The sequence below is a fragment of the Erithacus rubecula genome (assembly GCF_903797595.1).
Source record: "Erithacus rubecula genome assembly, chromosome: 3".
NCBI lineage: Eukaryota > Metazoa > Chordata > Aves > Passeriformes > Muscicapidae > Erithacus > Erithacus rubecula.
The window spans coordinates 99,538,909-99,554,125 of record NC_136689.1 but is presented as its reverse complement, the minus strand read 5'-3'; the positions used below and the strand labels follow the sequence as shown (position 1 = coordinate 99,554,125).

The 15,217-nt window shown below is 45.0% G+C and overlaps 1 protein-coding gene across 1 annotated transcript; it reads right to left on the bottom strand.

The window, feature by feature from the left end:
- Positions 1-9,788: 9,788 nt before the first annotated feature.
- On the bottom strand, positions 9,789-14,640 carry TMEM200C (transmembrane protein 200C). The gene is made up of 2 exons (XM_079300770.1): positions 14,203-14,640; positions 9,789-12,178 (listed from the first exon to the last, which is right to left on the bottom strand). The coding sequence occupies exon 2, from the start codon at positions 12,134-12,136 to the stop codon at positions 10,496-10,498; it is 1,641 nt and encodes a 546-aa protein (XP_079156896.1). The 5' UTR covers positions 12,137-12,178; positions 14,203-14,640; the 3' UTR covers positions 9,789-10,495.
- Positions 14,641-15,217: the final 577 nt, after the last annotated feature.

The window sequence follows — 15,217 nt, the reverse complement described above, 5'->3', positions numbered from 1 at the left end:
CTAGCATTTATTTTCTGCTGATGGGTGCCTAGTTCAGCTTTCATTCTGTTGAGTAAGTAAACAATAATACTGAATAAGCATTAAATTGTGACAATTAAATATGCTAGAGGTGGTCACACTGAGCTTATAATACACTTCTAAAGTTTCTTGGATGTTTGACTTGTCTTCTTCAGAGACAAAGGATCTTCTCAAATGCTTGTCAGTAGTGAACTGGAGTCAAAGATCTGTTAAAGGTTTTTCTTTTGATAAATTCCCTTTAGGTAGAAGGCTAAACTTAGGATGCACTGTGGATCATAGGTGTTTTTCAGAATGAAGTTGATGTGAGGCTGAATCCTGCTCAGACTGGAGGCAGTGTCACTGCCTCTAATGCTGCTGAGACCAAATCAAAGCCCCAATTTTCTGCATGATAAAGTCTGTTATTGAGAGTTGCTGGGAATTTTGTTTGCTGAAATAAATTTAATAGGAAATTCAGAGATTCTTCTGCATGATCAGATCTTTTTTTAAGGCTTTGCCTCCAAGTACAGTATCCTGATGTGAGCACGCTGCTTCACAGAATAATTAATTCTCTTATCTGTATAAAATCTATGGACATGATTCTTGAGTCTTATCCCAGAGGGTGCTATCTCCTTGTGTTAGGTGATCTGTGGGAAATCCAGCCTGAACAGAGACCTTGGCCAGACAAGAAGGAGACTGAGAGGACTCGGGGAAGCTTGGCAGCTCTACTGACAAAAAGAGTTTCTTCTCTCACCTTTAACTTTCTGAAAAAGACCTTTTTTGTCTTGGCTTACTTAAACCCAGTAACTTACCTCTGAGGTTGATACTGAAATTATTCTATCTACTAATTTCACACATAAAGCACCCAGAAATTATGATTATTTGCAGAAATAATCAAATTATATTGGAACAAATAAAACATAATTGAAATAAAATTATATTGAAGCAATATAATTTCAGCCTGGATAATTGAAACCCTTTAGGTATTGTTATGAAACCCTTTACAAAGTGGGTTATAAATAAACACATTATAATGTTAATACATTATCAGTCAAAGCCCAAATGAATCTTGAATTTTGCTTAAAGTAGAATTTGCAAAATTCACTGCTGCATCACTTGACCACCTTCTAAAACTGCTTTTCCCATTGCTGTTTATTTTCTATGTTATTCTTAGTTTGTTCTTCCTGCAGTCTATTTATCCAGTTAGGTATGTGGCCCTACACTTCTAAGTCTTCCATGATGCTTCTGTACTTGGCTGCATTTCCAAGCTGGAACCTTTTCCTCAGCCTGTTGCTGCAGAGCAGGATGCCCAGTGTCACCCTTTGAGCTGGTAAGGGCTCTGGGCTAGCTTGCTCTGGCAGCTGTTAGCCTGCTGCTTATAAGCCCCTTTCACTGTGGTTTGCAGGGCCCCTGTGGCAGTGGGAGTACTAAGCCATCCCAAAGTCTCTAAGCTGCTGTAACCCTACTTAAAATAACTGAGGAATTGTACTGCTGACTTACTGCAAATAGAAAGTGGAGCCAGCACAAAATGGGATTGCAGTAAATGTAGCAGCAAGTGTACATCAGGGTCTCACAGAGCAGCACTTAGACTTCCCTTTGCAGATGCTGGTTGTTTAAGATCAGACAGAAGGGGCACAAGTTCTCCCTGTAGTATCCAATTTACTTGGATGACTCAGAGAATCAGCAGCAAATTGCAGGATTTAATGTCATGGGCTGTCCTGTGTCAGGCTGGCTCTAACCTTGGACATTTAACCATATCAGCCATCACTTGTCCATGCCACATCCCTGGAAGTGTCCAATGCCAAGATGGATAGGGTCCTGAGCAACCTGGTCTAGTGCAAGGTGTCTCTGCCCATGGCAAAAGGGTTGAAACTGGATATTCTTGAAAGCCCCTTCCTTAAATCATGTAACCCTTGAACTCAAACTATTCTATACTTTTAAAGTGGTTCTTCTATGCTGGTTCCTGAGGGTGCTGGGTTCCTCTGCAGGGTGAGCAGCCATGCTAAGGCTGCTGCTGTCACCAGTGTCCTCACTCACTAAGGGAGGGTCTCTGTGCTGCAGCCTGCAGTTGTAGGAAATGCTCCACCCATCCCTGGAGGGAGACCATCCACTCAGGACACACCAGTCACAGTGTAGGGCCTGGAGCAGCACTAAGGATGTTCTTCCTTGGGAATAACTCCTGCCTTAACTTGGGCCCTTTCCCATGTGCTTGGCTTATGATGTGGTACTGATGGGAAGAGTTCCTCTCTCTTTTTGAGCAGATTTCATGGGCTGTAGGTGGGCTCCTTGGCAATGTCTTCAATTACTACTTGGGTTTTCTTCTCCTTTTTTACTCCTTTAAAAAATTTTTTTGGCAACTTGTAGCAGGTTCAATCTAGCCTCCCATTTCAAGCAGCTCTGATTACCAGGTCTATGGTTTTAAATCCTGCTGCACTGAAATCAGCTATTTCCTCATTGCCATCTCTATCTATGACACCTGTTTTACTCTGAGTGCATATGTTACCCCATGTGTTGCACCAGAACTTCAGTTTTTAGTGTTGGCTGCTCTTTGGGCTATGTAGAAGTAATGTCTTTGTGATAAGCATAACCATGCTGATTTATTTATGTCACGTTGCTGCAGCTGATGCAGATTCAAGCATGTGTAACAATTGCTTACACTCTCTACCGTAACAGAATTATTCAGTTAAACAAAAGCTGATTAAGTTGTAGCCTTTGACAGGGGAGAAACAGAGCAATTCTCAGGACTCTTCTTTATAGAATGACACTTGCTAATGCTTCTGTATTTTAAGACAGTAAAACCAGTGCATTACTTACTATTTCAAAGTCATGGAAACTACACACTCCCTAGGCTGATCAAACACAGATTTTTCAAGAGAAGGTTCCATACTGGAAGTCTCCAAGGATATTGCTTCCATTTACTATGTGTTGTGCAAATAGTCTGTCATCTCATGCGGTTGGAAGCGAAACAAAAGAAATTAAGCAAACCAGCATCTTAGTATGGAATGTTTATCAGCTTGTGTTTTAAATGGATATATTACTCACTTTGAATCTCCTGCTAACAAAAAACTTCTCCATTCCCCCATATTGCCACATGTATTCTGTTTTGTGTTAAAAAAAAGTCTTGTGAACATCTAAAGATATTTAGGGAGGAATTTCTAACAAGAAACTGAATTTTAGGATGGCATTTCTAAATAAAGGATCTGTTGTTGATCCAAACCTGATTCTTGTCTCCTACCGTTTCTTCAGGCTGGGATTAAACAAAACACTTGTGTTCACTTTGTCAATTTTACTGAAACACATATGTCTATTATTTTTATAGTGTTAGAATTACCTGAGTACATCTTGCTCAATTGCAAGTGAGATTTATCTAGAGCCCTAAACTAAGCCAAGACACTCTACATAACATTTTGTGAGGTACTTAGTTGCTGGCAGGTGTTAAACCATGACAGACACCTTATCTCTGTGCCAGAAAACGTTGTTGAGAAATCTGTTGCCTATATGAGAATTCAACCTTTAGGTAAATCTTTGGGCAGCCTAAAACGTTTATTTGAGTAGAGGACAGCATTTCAATTTGCCTCTTATGGAGGGTGTCATGAGTGAAACCAGAGGCAACCTTAGAACTGCACCATTTTGTGGTTCCTCTTTTTGCCCACATTTGACAACCCAAAACTGCAAGGACAAGTACAATAGAAACTCTGACTTGGTTCTTTGCTTGCCATCTTCAACAGTGCCTTCTTGGTGACATCAGAGATTATGCAACCTGCTCTTTAGGTAGCTCCTGGGGCTCATTAGGTGCCATGCTGGCAGCTGTCATACAAACAGGTGATGGCTAAAAGATGCTGACCTTCCATAGCTCATCGTGTAACTCTTCTCTCTCTTCTCAGATTGTCAGTGGCAGGCATGTATCAGCTAAATGGCTACCAAGACATGACACTGCTGCAGCATTAGAAGCTCACTGATCTCAGAACTATGCTACAGCTGCTGCTCAGGTTTTCCTCTCTGTGTGCCAGAGGGGAGACAATATGTATCCCTGCAGAGAACATTGCTAGGAAGGCATCCTCACCTTTCCTTTGCATGTTGGACCCAAGCATTATCCTAAAAAGTGCACATGCTTCATTAAGGTGACTGCACCAACTCTGGTTTAATGGTCTAAAAGAGACCAGCTTGCTTGTGGTGAGAAATGATGATAGATGCAGTCTCAGCACTTGTTTCAGTGCTGCTGCTCCAGATGCTGTACACATTGCAAAGACAGACACAAGGACAGGAACTGTTCTGTTTTCATTTTCAAGCCCCAAGGTGGCCTGTAGTGTGAATTACATTAGCAGTGCCAACCGACAGTTTTAAGTTTCCAAAACCCAAAGAGCTGCTACTATCATCATCTTATGCTGTATTACCACAATAAAGTAATAAGCAGTACCAGACTTTACAGGTTCCCATTTTAAGTTTCTCAATTGAAATAGAATGTTATCAGCTGTCTAGTGTCACTCACGTCCTTAAACATACTGCAGGGAGATCTTGCTAAGTTATTTGAAGTAATATTGGGTGTGATGAGTCTGAAAGACAGTGAACTAAATTAACACTTTAGGACCTCACATGCAGAAAGAGGTTCTGTTAAAGCTGAAGGATGGATCTCCTGTTGGAGGACAAGTGTTCAAGGCTCGGTCTCACAGCAGGCTATTTGCATGCTTTGGAAACATCACTCAGAGGCAGATACTTGCAAACTGTTAGCATTGCATACTAGTGCCTATACTGTCCTCTGTTTAAAGAAAATAAAGGTCTGATCTTTGCACACTTTGTGGCTGTACCTCTGTCTTAATTTTACAGAGGAACATAGTTGTGTTCTGTACCCACAGCACGATAGACAGAAGTACATTAAGAGGTCATCTGATACTAATTTAATGGGAACTCTATAAGCATTCTAAATAGTAGTTTCTATTAGGCTCTGAGACCAAACTGGATTTCTTTAAAATGAGTTTTGACTGCAAAGTCAGTGAATTAAAAACCTGCTATTCCCATCAGGGACACCTTAAGTATACTTCAGGAATGAGGGAGGAAGGCTAGTCTGCGGTGTTGCAGAAGTATCATATTATCTCATTAGGGATTTATCCTTGTTGAGCTGGCTCTGGTGACTTTCATGTGCCTCTGCAGGCAGTTTTGTGTAAGACTCTGCCACAGGTTTCTGTGCTGCTCCAAGGTGTGAAGGGAGACACATTGCACCCTGTACAAACCACCTTTCTGCAGTCTTTAGCAGCTCCAAGTCTTGCCAGAACAGACAGTTGTGTTCTGAAGTCCTGCTCCTTTAGATCTGGCTGATTTAGCTTTTGGCAACAAAATGGGAGCTGTATGGAATCGTCTCAGCCTGCTCTCAAGCAGGTCAGGCAGGATCATGTCAAATCTCATGAGTGATGAACAAAATGCAGTCTGGGGCTATGTGGTGGTATTAAATCATCTGATGTGATGGTGAAACTTGAATGCTGAATGTTCCCTTTTTACTTACCATTTTTTACTTCAGCTCTGAACCTCACTATGGAAAAGGCTGCTTGTCTAAACCAAACCACCTTTATCCATTTTTACCTTCCAGTCTGAGAGTATCAGCTATGTGTCCTCAGTAGAACCAAACTTATCATATACTTAGGTAACTCTGCTACCATAAAAATATTAAAACTGTGTTTCAGCAAAACTCATAAATAAAGTGAACACTAGTGTTTTGTTTAATCCCAGTTTGGAGAAATGGTGGGAGACAAGAAAGAAAAAAAGAAAAATTTAATACCCAGAAATCTTATACTGAAACTTCTTTGTGCAGAGGAAGGTGAAGGAAACCTCACAGCCTGAGTTAATAGCAGTGATTTTTGACATCTGTTTAGTTTGCATCTCTTTTCATACTCTCCTTAAATAAGCTTGCTGTCTCATTGCAATATAATTTAAAAATAATAATGATGGATAAAACCCCATCTAAAAGTAGTATTTTGGCTTCACTACCTCTGAATAACTAAAATATAGATAGAAGACTAACTAGTGGAAAAACACAAGCCATGTTCCTCTATTTCCTGAGTTATCCTGAAATCCAGTTAGATCCTTTCTACCAGCATAGTTCCCCCATCCAAATTTCAATGACATTTTACCTGATTGTGCATGCCTTTGTCAGATCTCCAGGGTTTCCCTCTGCCTCCATGTTTGGAGAGAAAGCTAAATGATAGAAAATAACTTCTGGTGCCCTCACTTTGACTTTTCTGTTTTGGAGCTTCTAGAAATAGTAAATAGAAATTCTGGCTTCTAAAAATAAATAAAAATACTCTTCCATGAAAGAACTTCTTTCCTGTGACTATGATAATTTATTTGTCCTCTCAGATTGTGCCTGCACATGTTGTGCATCTTGTTCACTGCTTGTAAACCCAAATTTAAAACCAGTAAGTAAGTGATCTGGCTAAAGCATTACATTATTGCAACTGAACAGTCTTGGAGAGGTGATAAAGAAACCTTTCTTTTTTTGTTCCCTAGAATTAAAAAATGCCACCCCAAATCTATACTTTTATTCACTACTAAGGTTTTACTAGTCAACACTAACAGTAAACGTTGCATTTTGTGTGGGTTTTGTATAGAAAGAAGAACTGTTAAGCATTATCAAAGTCTGTTTTTCCAGCTGAAATCCAATAAAATTTATCATTCTGTCACCTCCTTGTAATAAAAACTGTTGTTTAATTGAAGTCGTATTGCTACTTCTGAATAAATTGCTTTAGCCATGATGAAAATGGCAACAATCCATAACAACTGTATTTCAGACTGCAGACCTAAAACTATGTCAACAGTTACCTAATTTGATGTTTCTAAGAGCACTATTGCTCACTGTTGGGCAGCAGCAGTCCTTGAAAAGGCTCTTAAAATGTATCTAGACAATACAGGTTCATAAATCTGGGCTATAGTCTTTTGCAGGAGATCAGCTGCTATGTCAACAGTTGGGGAATTTAGTAAATCAGTCCAGCCAAGCAAGCCAGGATTCTAAATACTTTGCTAGCCAGTGAAAACGGAGCCAGAACTGGGTTACAGTGTGATCACGTCAGCAGCTTCTCCAGAGTCCTGAGGATTTTGTAGCAAACAGCAGCACGACTGAAGTACAATTAGGGCATTTGCATGTCCTCAGACTGGTCCAAACAGCATCTACACTCATAATCAACAGACACAGCCTCCCTCCTAGGTATGGTGGGTACTGTGAGGGTTCAGGGAGAAGTTAATTTTTCCTCTGGAAATTTTATATAAATATCATAGCACTTCTATGCTAAAAAACCCAAACCAAACAAAGCACATATTTCTAACCCAAAATCTGAATTTTTCATAGCAAAAAATGTATGGTTAAATATGCCATCTGAACATATCTTCAGGGATATCACATCTCAAATACAGGGACTAATAATTCCTTCACAATAAACATTAACTTTTTTCTAAATTAGTTAATTTGAGTTAATTCAATACTTCTTAATAAACATATGTGACTGCCCATCTCTTCCAGCAACATGCAGGAAGCTGTATACTGGCAGGTAGAGGCAGTTCCTGGTGCTTGTCAAGGACTGTGGAGGAAGCACTAGGTGGCAGGACACCAGAGAGGATGGCTAGAAGGAAGAGACTGGATAGGAGGAAAATGCACAGCACCCTTGGACAGGATGTGAAATGATGGTCAAGAGTCAGCCTGGCAGTCCTGAGAAGCAGTCAGGGTCAGCTCAGAGGCACTCAAGAGCCAAACACAAACCCCATCACCTGTGGGTATAACCAGCTCAGCTCTTTCCCAGCTGCTTGTGCTAACATCAGTCACAGATCGTGCACAGGGCTTGAATCTCAATTTTCCAACATGGGGTGTTGGAATAACTTGCCCAGCTCGAATTTTAAACAAAGATTTCTGCCTCCAGCTCCATCCTTGCACAAATTGCTCAACAAACAGTTTTAAGTAATAAATCTGCAAAAATAATGACTTGCAAAGACAGAGAGGCAGATTTCTCTGCTTAGTAATTTATATGCTAGAAAATCACTTCTTGCTGCTGTTATTAAAAAATCCAGCTCAACTGACAAAAGTTCATGTTTTACATCTTTTTTGGCAACACAGGAACAAGCTATAATTTTACTTATTAAACACAAACTGGTATAATTTTGTCATTCAAAAGACTTTGCAGTAAATTAATCATCAGAATAATTACTGGCCTGCTTTGATTTAAATCAATCTAAGGAGTAACCAAAGGCTTTTTAAAGTTGGGGGGTTTTTGTTTGTTTTTTTTTTCCCCCCACAGCACACTTCAGATGACAGATGAAATATTTACTAAGAATATTCTAAAAAGCATGTTTCTACCTCTCGGAAGAAAGCAAACTCCTGTCACACCTTCATGAAGATTCCATGCCCTGGTAAGTAGCACACAGCTTGCCTTTTGCCTTCACCTCCATGGAAGGTTTTAGTGTGGAAAATAACAAACAGGATGTTTTCAGCTCTGTCAATAATTAGAATCTGCAACAGCACCAGGTAACTCTGCTCACATGTATCTCATAAATCTTGCTGGAAGTCACAGGAGAAAGAGCAGAAGCACATGCCCATGGAGAACCCAAAGGAAAGATCCATGCAAATGCCAGCACCAGCTGAGCCACCTGCTCACCACTTCCTGTGGTACCTAATCCCACACCATGCCAATCCAGGCAGTTTTACAATGGATTTTTGCCAGCTGTGTGCTAGCAGTTTAATAGCAAAAACCACCACAGTGATGTTCCTACTGTCAGTGCACTGGTTGCTACAGACAGGAGGAAAGATATTGCCACCTGGATGTCTCTGTTGCTCAAGAGAACAAGCACAAACACCTTCTGCTTCTCCAGTTTCGACACCTACATGCCAAATTATTATTTTCTTTTCTTATTTTCTTTTAAATTATCTTACTTAATACAGAATTTTGTAGGCTTACTAAATGCAATTGTATTTAGTTATAGTCCATGTTGCAATGTACTCTAATGTAAGTAAATATGGAACCACAACAAAAAAATTTAATTGAAACAGAAAGACTTCTGTCTGCCTACACATTGTGTTTGTTTAAAGTCGACTTCTCTTCCCATAGTAGAGAAATGCCACATCCATATTTAAAATCAGAAGCATTGACAAAATCTACTGAGTGCATAAAGCTGTTTTGACAAAACACGAGTGCCTGCCGTGCTGCAGCTAAGGAAATGAAACAGCTCGTCAATTTACCAAAACTCTGCCTACAGACAAAGTATTCTCCAGGCTTTAGGAAACCTGATGCTTTTCTCATGCAGGAAGAAATCCTCATCATGGTGAACTCAGTGAGAAACTGCTGCTGACTTTGGCACAGCCAAATGCTCCGAGACTGACAGGGCTATCATTATGCTTTAAAATTAAGCTTAGCACATGTATTCACTAAGAGGAACAGCAACAGCAGAAAGGCATAATGCAAGTTATAAGGGAACTGAAAAATCCAGAAAGAAGATGATGCAGTTCAAGATTAATCTCACAAAAATAACCTAATCTGAACAGGAGATCAAATGTTTACAACATTTTTTCCCTTAGGATGTCAAAATCTCACATTTCTTAGGCTGTCTGTCACAGAGTAACTGTCAGAAATGGAGACAGAATCTGCTGGTTGAATTACAGCGTGGCTTCTCAATGACTGAATCAATATTTATTTTGAAATTACACATAAATTATTCATTACTTCCTTAAAAGTATAAGCAAGCCTTTGGCTTCATAGCATTTCTATAATCTTTCACTGTATAAAATGAAACAGTTTGTGATATCTGTAATTACTTACCAAATAAAGAATTTTTTTGTAAGTTTTTTTTGTAAATATTTTATTAAAAAAGATCTTTTAATGCTATTAGTCAATACATGTGTAATAATACTTTGACAAAGTATCATGTAGTAATATGTATTTTGGATTCAGGAATGTAATGGTTTTAACTAAATCGTCAGAGCTCTGTTCTGCTCCAGTCTCTTCTAAACTGTCATTTTTTTTTCCAGAATTTAAACAAACTCATTCTTTGTCAAGGTACATCATCCTTAAGGCCTTGCAAATGTTTTAGTAATTGAACCAAAACAAAGAGAGAGCTCAGCTTTCTTTCTGAAGACCACGTTGCTTTTGAGCTTAAAAAGGTGCCTGCAGCTTTCAAGCAGTTAGTGGCAAATCAGCAAGAAAGAAATCAGAGGAGAAGAAGGGGCACTTAAAAATCAAAACAGTAAAGTGCACAGCTATACCATCCAAAATTGTATTATCTGATCCAGAGAACTTGCTGGACTGTGGATATTTAATACAATTTGGCTTGCATGAAACATACAATCACGATTAGACAGAAAGGATTTTCTTTTTTCTTCCTGAAGTCATCTACAGGATCTATGGAATTCAATTTTCAAGGGTAACATAGTGCAGCTCTTTGGATATTGATTGGTTTCCTAAGTCCACAAGAGATGAAGAAGCAGGGAAGGTGTGGAGGGATGCAAGGTGTCCTCTTGCCATCTCTGTTTTATTTAGATGCCCGTACTCTCCAGCTCCCCATCCTCCAGCCCTAATGCAGCATGTGACCTAGAAATCATAAAGAGTTTCTCTTTATTTGTGTACTGTCTTTGAGTTTGCTGGGATTGCTCCCCTGTTTGTTCTCTGCTGGTAGCCTTGAGGGGGTCCGTCTGCTCAACTGGTTCCTCCTCACAGTCCTGAATTTTACTGGCTGCGGTGTTGGCAACTGACTCCAAGGAGGTGCCCGCCTCCTCCAAGTGGCTGTAGCCCTTATTGCTGCTGGAAGGCTCAGACTGGGAGCTCTGGGAGTCCGTCCTGGTGATGGCAGGAGGAGCGGAAGGGGGTGATCCCCCCAGATCTAGAGATTTAGAGTGGCTAGGAGATGCCTTTACCAAAAGGCTGGATTCCAGGACCCTCCTGACAGCTGGTGACCGAGGTGGCTCAGGGAAAAGGGGACACCTGGCATCAGGCAAGCAGCTGGTGCTCTGCCGCCTGAGAACCAGCTTGTGCCTCTTTGTCCCACAGCCTCCCTTGATGTGGCTGCTGCTGAGGTCGGTTAGGCTCAGTTCAAACTCCCCGCGTGGGATCTCCTGGGCCCTGCGCTCCCCGGGCGGTCTCTGCCAGCCTCCCCCTCCGCCGCCGGGCCCCAGGGGCAGGAGGGTGAAGGTGCTCAGCGAGGAGCCGACGATGGAGCTGGCCGTGCTGCAGCGCTCACAGCTGCCGGGCGGGCTGCAGGGCGGGCTGGCGGCAGCGCGGCCCGCGAGGGCAGCATGCTCCCGGCAGATGCTGTACACGGCCTCGGCCAGGCCGGGCGCCTGCGGGGCGCCGCAGGAGGAGGAACGCCGCGGAGAGGACACCAGATCCGGGGGGGACAGGGAGACACCCAGACCCGGCGGCCAGGAGCTCTTGGCCAGCATGGCTGCAGCACCCAGGCCTTCCCCACCAGGCTTCAGCTCCAGGCCCCGGGAGTGCATGTAGGTGACAAAGCCATTGAGAGGGGCCGAGGCCGGGGTGCCTCCATCCTTGGCCCGCAGGCTGTGGGCATCGATGACGGTGGAGTAGAGGTCACGCAGGTTGATGATCTTGGTCTTCTTGTCACGGTTTTCGTGCAGCACCGCGTTGGCGCAGATGAAGAGGAAGATGCCGATGCCCATGATCAGAGGGCCCAGCACCTTCAGCCTGTCCGAATGCAAGTAGGTGGAGAACAGACGGAAAAGGAAACCCGCCGAGGCCTGTGGGGAGGAGGACGTGGGGACAGAGCCAGCGCTGGCAGCAGAGGCGGAGGTGTTGGCTGCAGGGGGTGACTCCAGGCGGATCCCCGCTCGCACCCTTTCCTGGCTCTGGGAGCGGCTCGGGTGGGTGCCGCCTTGTGGCGCTGGGTGCCGGCCCCTGCCAACGCTGCTTTCTCTGTACACCTGGCTGGGCTTTGGCCAGTAGCCCACCACAGCCAAGGCGATGCCCACCAGCAGTACCAGGATGCCACACAGGGCGATGAACCCCGAGAGGGAGCACAGCTTGAGCTTGCCTTTCACCACCACCACGTCATTCTTGCGCTTCCTTCTGGCTTTGCGCTTGCGTTTGGGGAGTTGGCTCTGGGGTTTCAAAGGGTCCTGTTTCCTGGCCGAGATCCTCAGGAGGCCTCCAGTGGCAATCATGGCTGGCTACCAGTGCACTGCCCCCCACGGCCACTCCAGCTCCTGCAGTGAAAGGGAGAAGAGAAGAGGATGAGAACCACAGACAGACCTGCAGTACAAGAGATGTGTCTACTTGCTCTTCCTCCTTCAAAGCCCTGGCAATTAAAACCCTGAGCAAGTGGGATGCAGGTTGACACCAACAGACAGATCTCCCTTGCCTACACAGCTCCTGTGTATGAGAAAGAAACAGGCAGACCAACAGATCAGAGCAGCCATGTGTCCCACTACGCTCCTGCCAAACAGCTAGTTAATTACTTTATGCTCCAGGTAAATGATAGACCTAGTAGTATCTACTGAGTAAACAAGAAAAAAACCTCTTGCTCATTTCAGAAGAAGTATGCAAAACACCAAGCCCCACTCCCTAATAGGTTCTGGGGTTATAGTGCACACTGACTGTGGTTAGTGATGTCATTCAGGATTTGATGGGATGGGAGAAATAAAAACAGGAAGGCAGTACAGATACAATCTATAGATATAATTTGTTTCACTACACTACTTACACATTACTGGAGGGAGGATTAAACATATTACTTGTCTTGCTTAAATGAGAGGGAAAGGAATTACTATGAAATGCACAAAGGAAACATTTAAACACTGGAAAGTGGTGCTTTGTGAAAGTTTTTTCCCAGCCATTTGCACTTGATCTGCAATATTAGAAATTCATCTCTCGCTTGTGGTCCAGAGGCATCCCTAGCTTGGGAACATGTGTGATGTTCCAGGTAACTGTTATGTAACACTGACAAATTCAACCCCCTCTCCCCCGCCCTCAGAAAGGGGAGATGGCGGGCAGGTAAGAGATGGAAAGTCAAATCCTATTAAAGGAAAAGTGAAACCCCATGAGTCACCCGGGGAAACCCTAACGAGTGCTTGCAGGGAAACTGGCAGAGGACTAAACACTGAGCATTTGTGGCTTTTGTTTTACTGGACCATCAGAAGTCATCTCTCTGTTCCCGTGATCTGAGCTAAACAACACAGCGTGTAGGAGCATTTCTGCACTATGCAATTCTTTTTGGAACCTATTTCTTCATGCTACCGAGAAGCAGGATCCCCTCCCCCTTTTCTCTTTCTGAGCATCCTATTATTTTTTTCTTTGACAGGGCAAAAGATGACATCACTGAATATAATACGACTCACAAAGTTCAATTAATTGCACTGAAAGGCGATTAAGTAAGCACCAAAAAAAACCTCCCTTGCTCCTCTTTCACTGTTCAGCCTTTAAATCTCATCTCCTTTCTCTTCTAATGCCAGAATTGCCACATATGCAGTAATATTGTGTCCCATTTACTCTGTTTATGTTTTCCCCAGAAAAAAAAGATGGGTGTTGTCAGCAAGGACGTTGTTAAATTACTCTCCGAGGTAACTGCACGCCCAAAACAAAGAGCAGAGATTTTCTTTTCTATCTCTGAACTATTTACTAAAAATAGAAAAAAAAAAAAAAAAAAAAGGACATTTTGTTGATGCAAAAGTGTAATTATCGGGGCATGTGTTGCTGTAATTGCCGATTCTTTGATCTCATTTTCTGCTGCCCCACTAGCCAGCTGCCCGTCTCTCTCCACGGCAATAACAGATGGTCATCAGCTCCGAGGAACGCTCCCAGTCCGGCATCGCCTGGCACTTACTTTCGGCGATGGCGAGAGCAGCGCTCGGCAGGCGAAGAAGGGCACGGCCACCGCCAGCGGCCACAGTGCCATGGAACCATCCGGACGGGAGCGGCGGGGGCTGGAGCCGCATCCCGCACGAACGGACTGCGAGCCCCCAACCTCCCCCGGCAGCCGGACCCGCGAGCACCGCGACCTCGCTCGGCAAAGCCCAAACGCCGCTGTAACAGTAGTAACAAGACCCGGCTTAACTCCTTCCCCGGGCTCGGGACTCGGCGGGCTCCGGCTGCCGGGACGCCCGGCCCCGGTCCCGGCCCCGGGGCGCCGCTGGCTCCGGCCGGTCCGGCCGCGCAGCTCCCGCCGCCGCACAGCGCCGAGCCACGCCGGAGCCGGAGCCGCGCTCACCACGGGGGCGCCGCGCTCACTTACCGGGGAGCGCCGGGGAGAAGTCCGGGCGAGAAGCGGGCGAGCCGCCCTGGGGAAGAAACTTTGCAGCCCGAGCGAGCATCGCCGCCCCGCCGCCGCTCACGGCCCCGGGCGGACGGGCGGCGGGGCTGGGCCGAGCGCCGGGCGCCCCGTCGGCCCCGCCGCGGCCGGCCGCCTGCTCAGGCAGCTCCGCGGGAGCGCTGCCCCCTCGCCGCGCCGCATCCTCCGCGCCGCGGGGCCGCCCCCCGCAGCAGCGCGCCCGCCCTCCCGCCGGTAGCCGCCGCCGGTGCCGCCGCTGCGGGCGGAGCGCGGCTCCGCGGCTGCCGGCCGGACCCGGCGCCGTTGCCAAGCGACGGGAGCCGTGACACAGGGAAATTGCGGCAGGGCGGCCGCCGCCCCCGCCACCTGCGCACCTGCGCCCGCCCGCCGCCGCCTCGCCCCGCAGCCCCGCGGCCCCGCCCGCTCAGACCCCGCCCCGAGCGCCGCCACGGACCCCGGGCTCCTCTCCGCCGCTGCCGCCCTGGCAGGCTCATCTCCAGCCTTCGGGGTTTATCCCCTCCAAGTTTGCGTGGGGTGAAAGTCATGAAGGAAGTGAAAAGATGAAGCAAGAGGTTGAAGAAGAAAGAGGCAGCTGAGATCCATCAATGATATCACCCAGAATCTCTCTATTTCAGCAGAGAATGGGAAACAATGTTCTCTTTTGAGGTACTTTCTGAAAAGGGATTAAATTGAAGATATCACTTTAGTGAGACATAATCTAACCCGTCCCTTCACACTGCTGGATTTATTCTTGGGACGAGATTGCTGCTGATTGCTTTAGTGAAGTCTTGCTGGAGGTTCACCAGGAGCTTCACTTTTCATCTAGAAAAGCTAATCTTGGGCAGGTTTTTCAGTAAATACAGAAAACTCATACTGTGCCTTGGGGCTGCTCCTGAATGTACATAGAAGGGTTTGCTGGGCTGAAAACCTGGGGTTTTGTACAGTAGCCTTAGAGTTTTCTTGAAGCTGAAGTTTTACC

Bases quoted from the DNA above. Each gene is read 5' to 3' on its own strand.
- TMEM200C (XM_079300770.1), bottom strand. From the start codon at position 12,136: ATGATTGCCACTGGAGGCCTCCTGAGGATCTCGGCCAGGAAACAGGAC.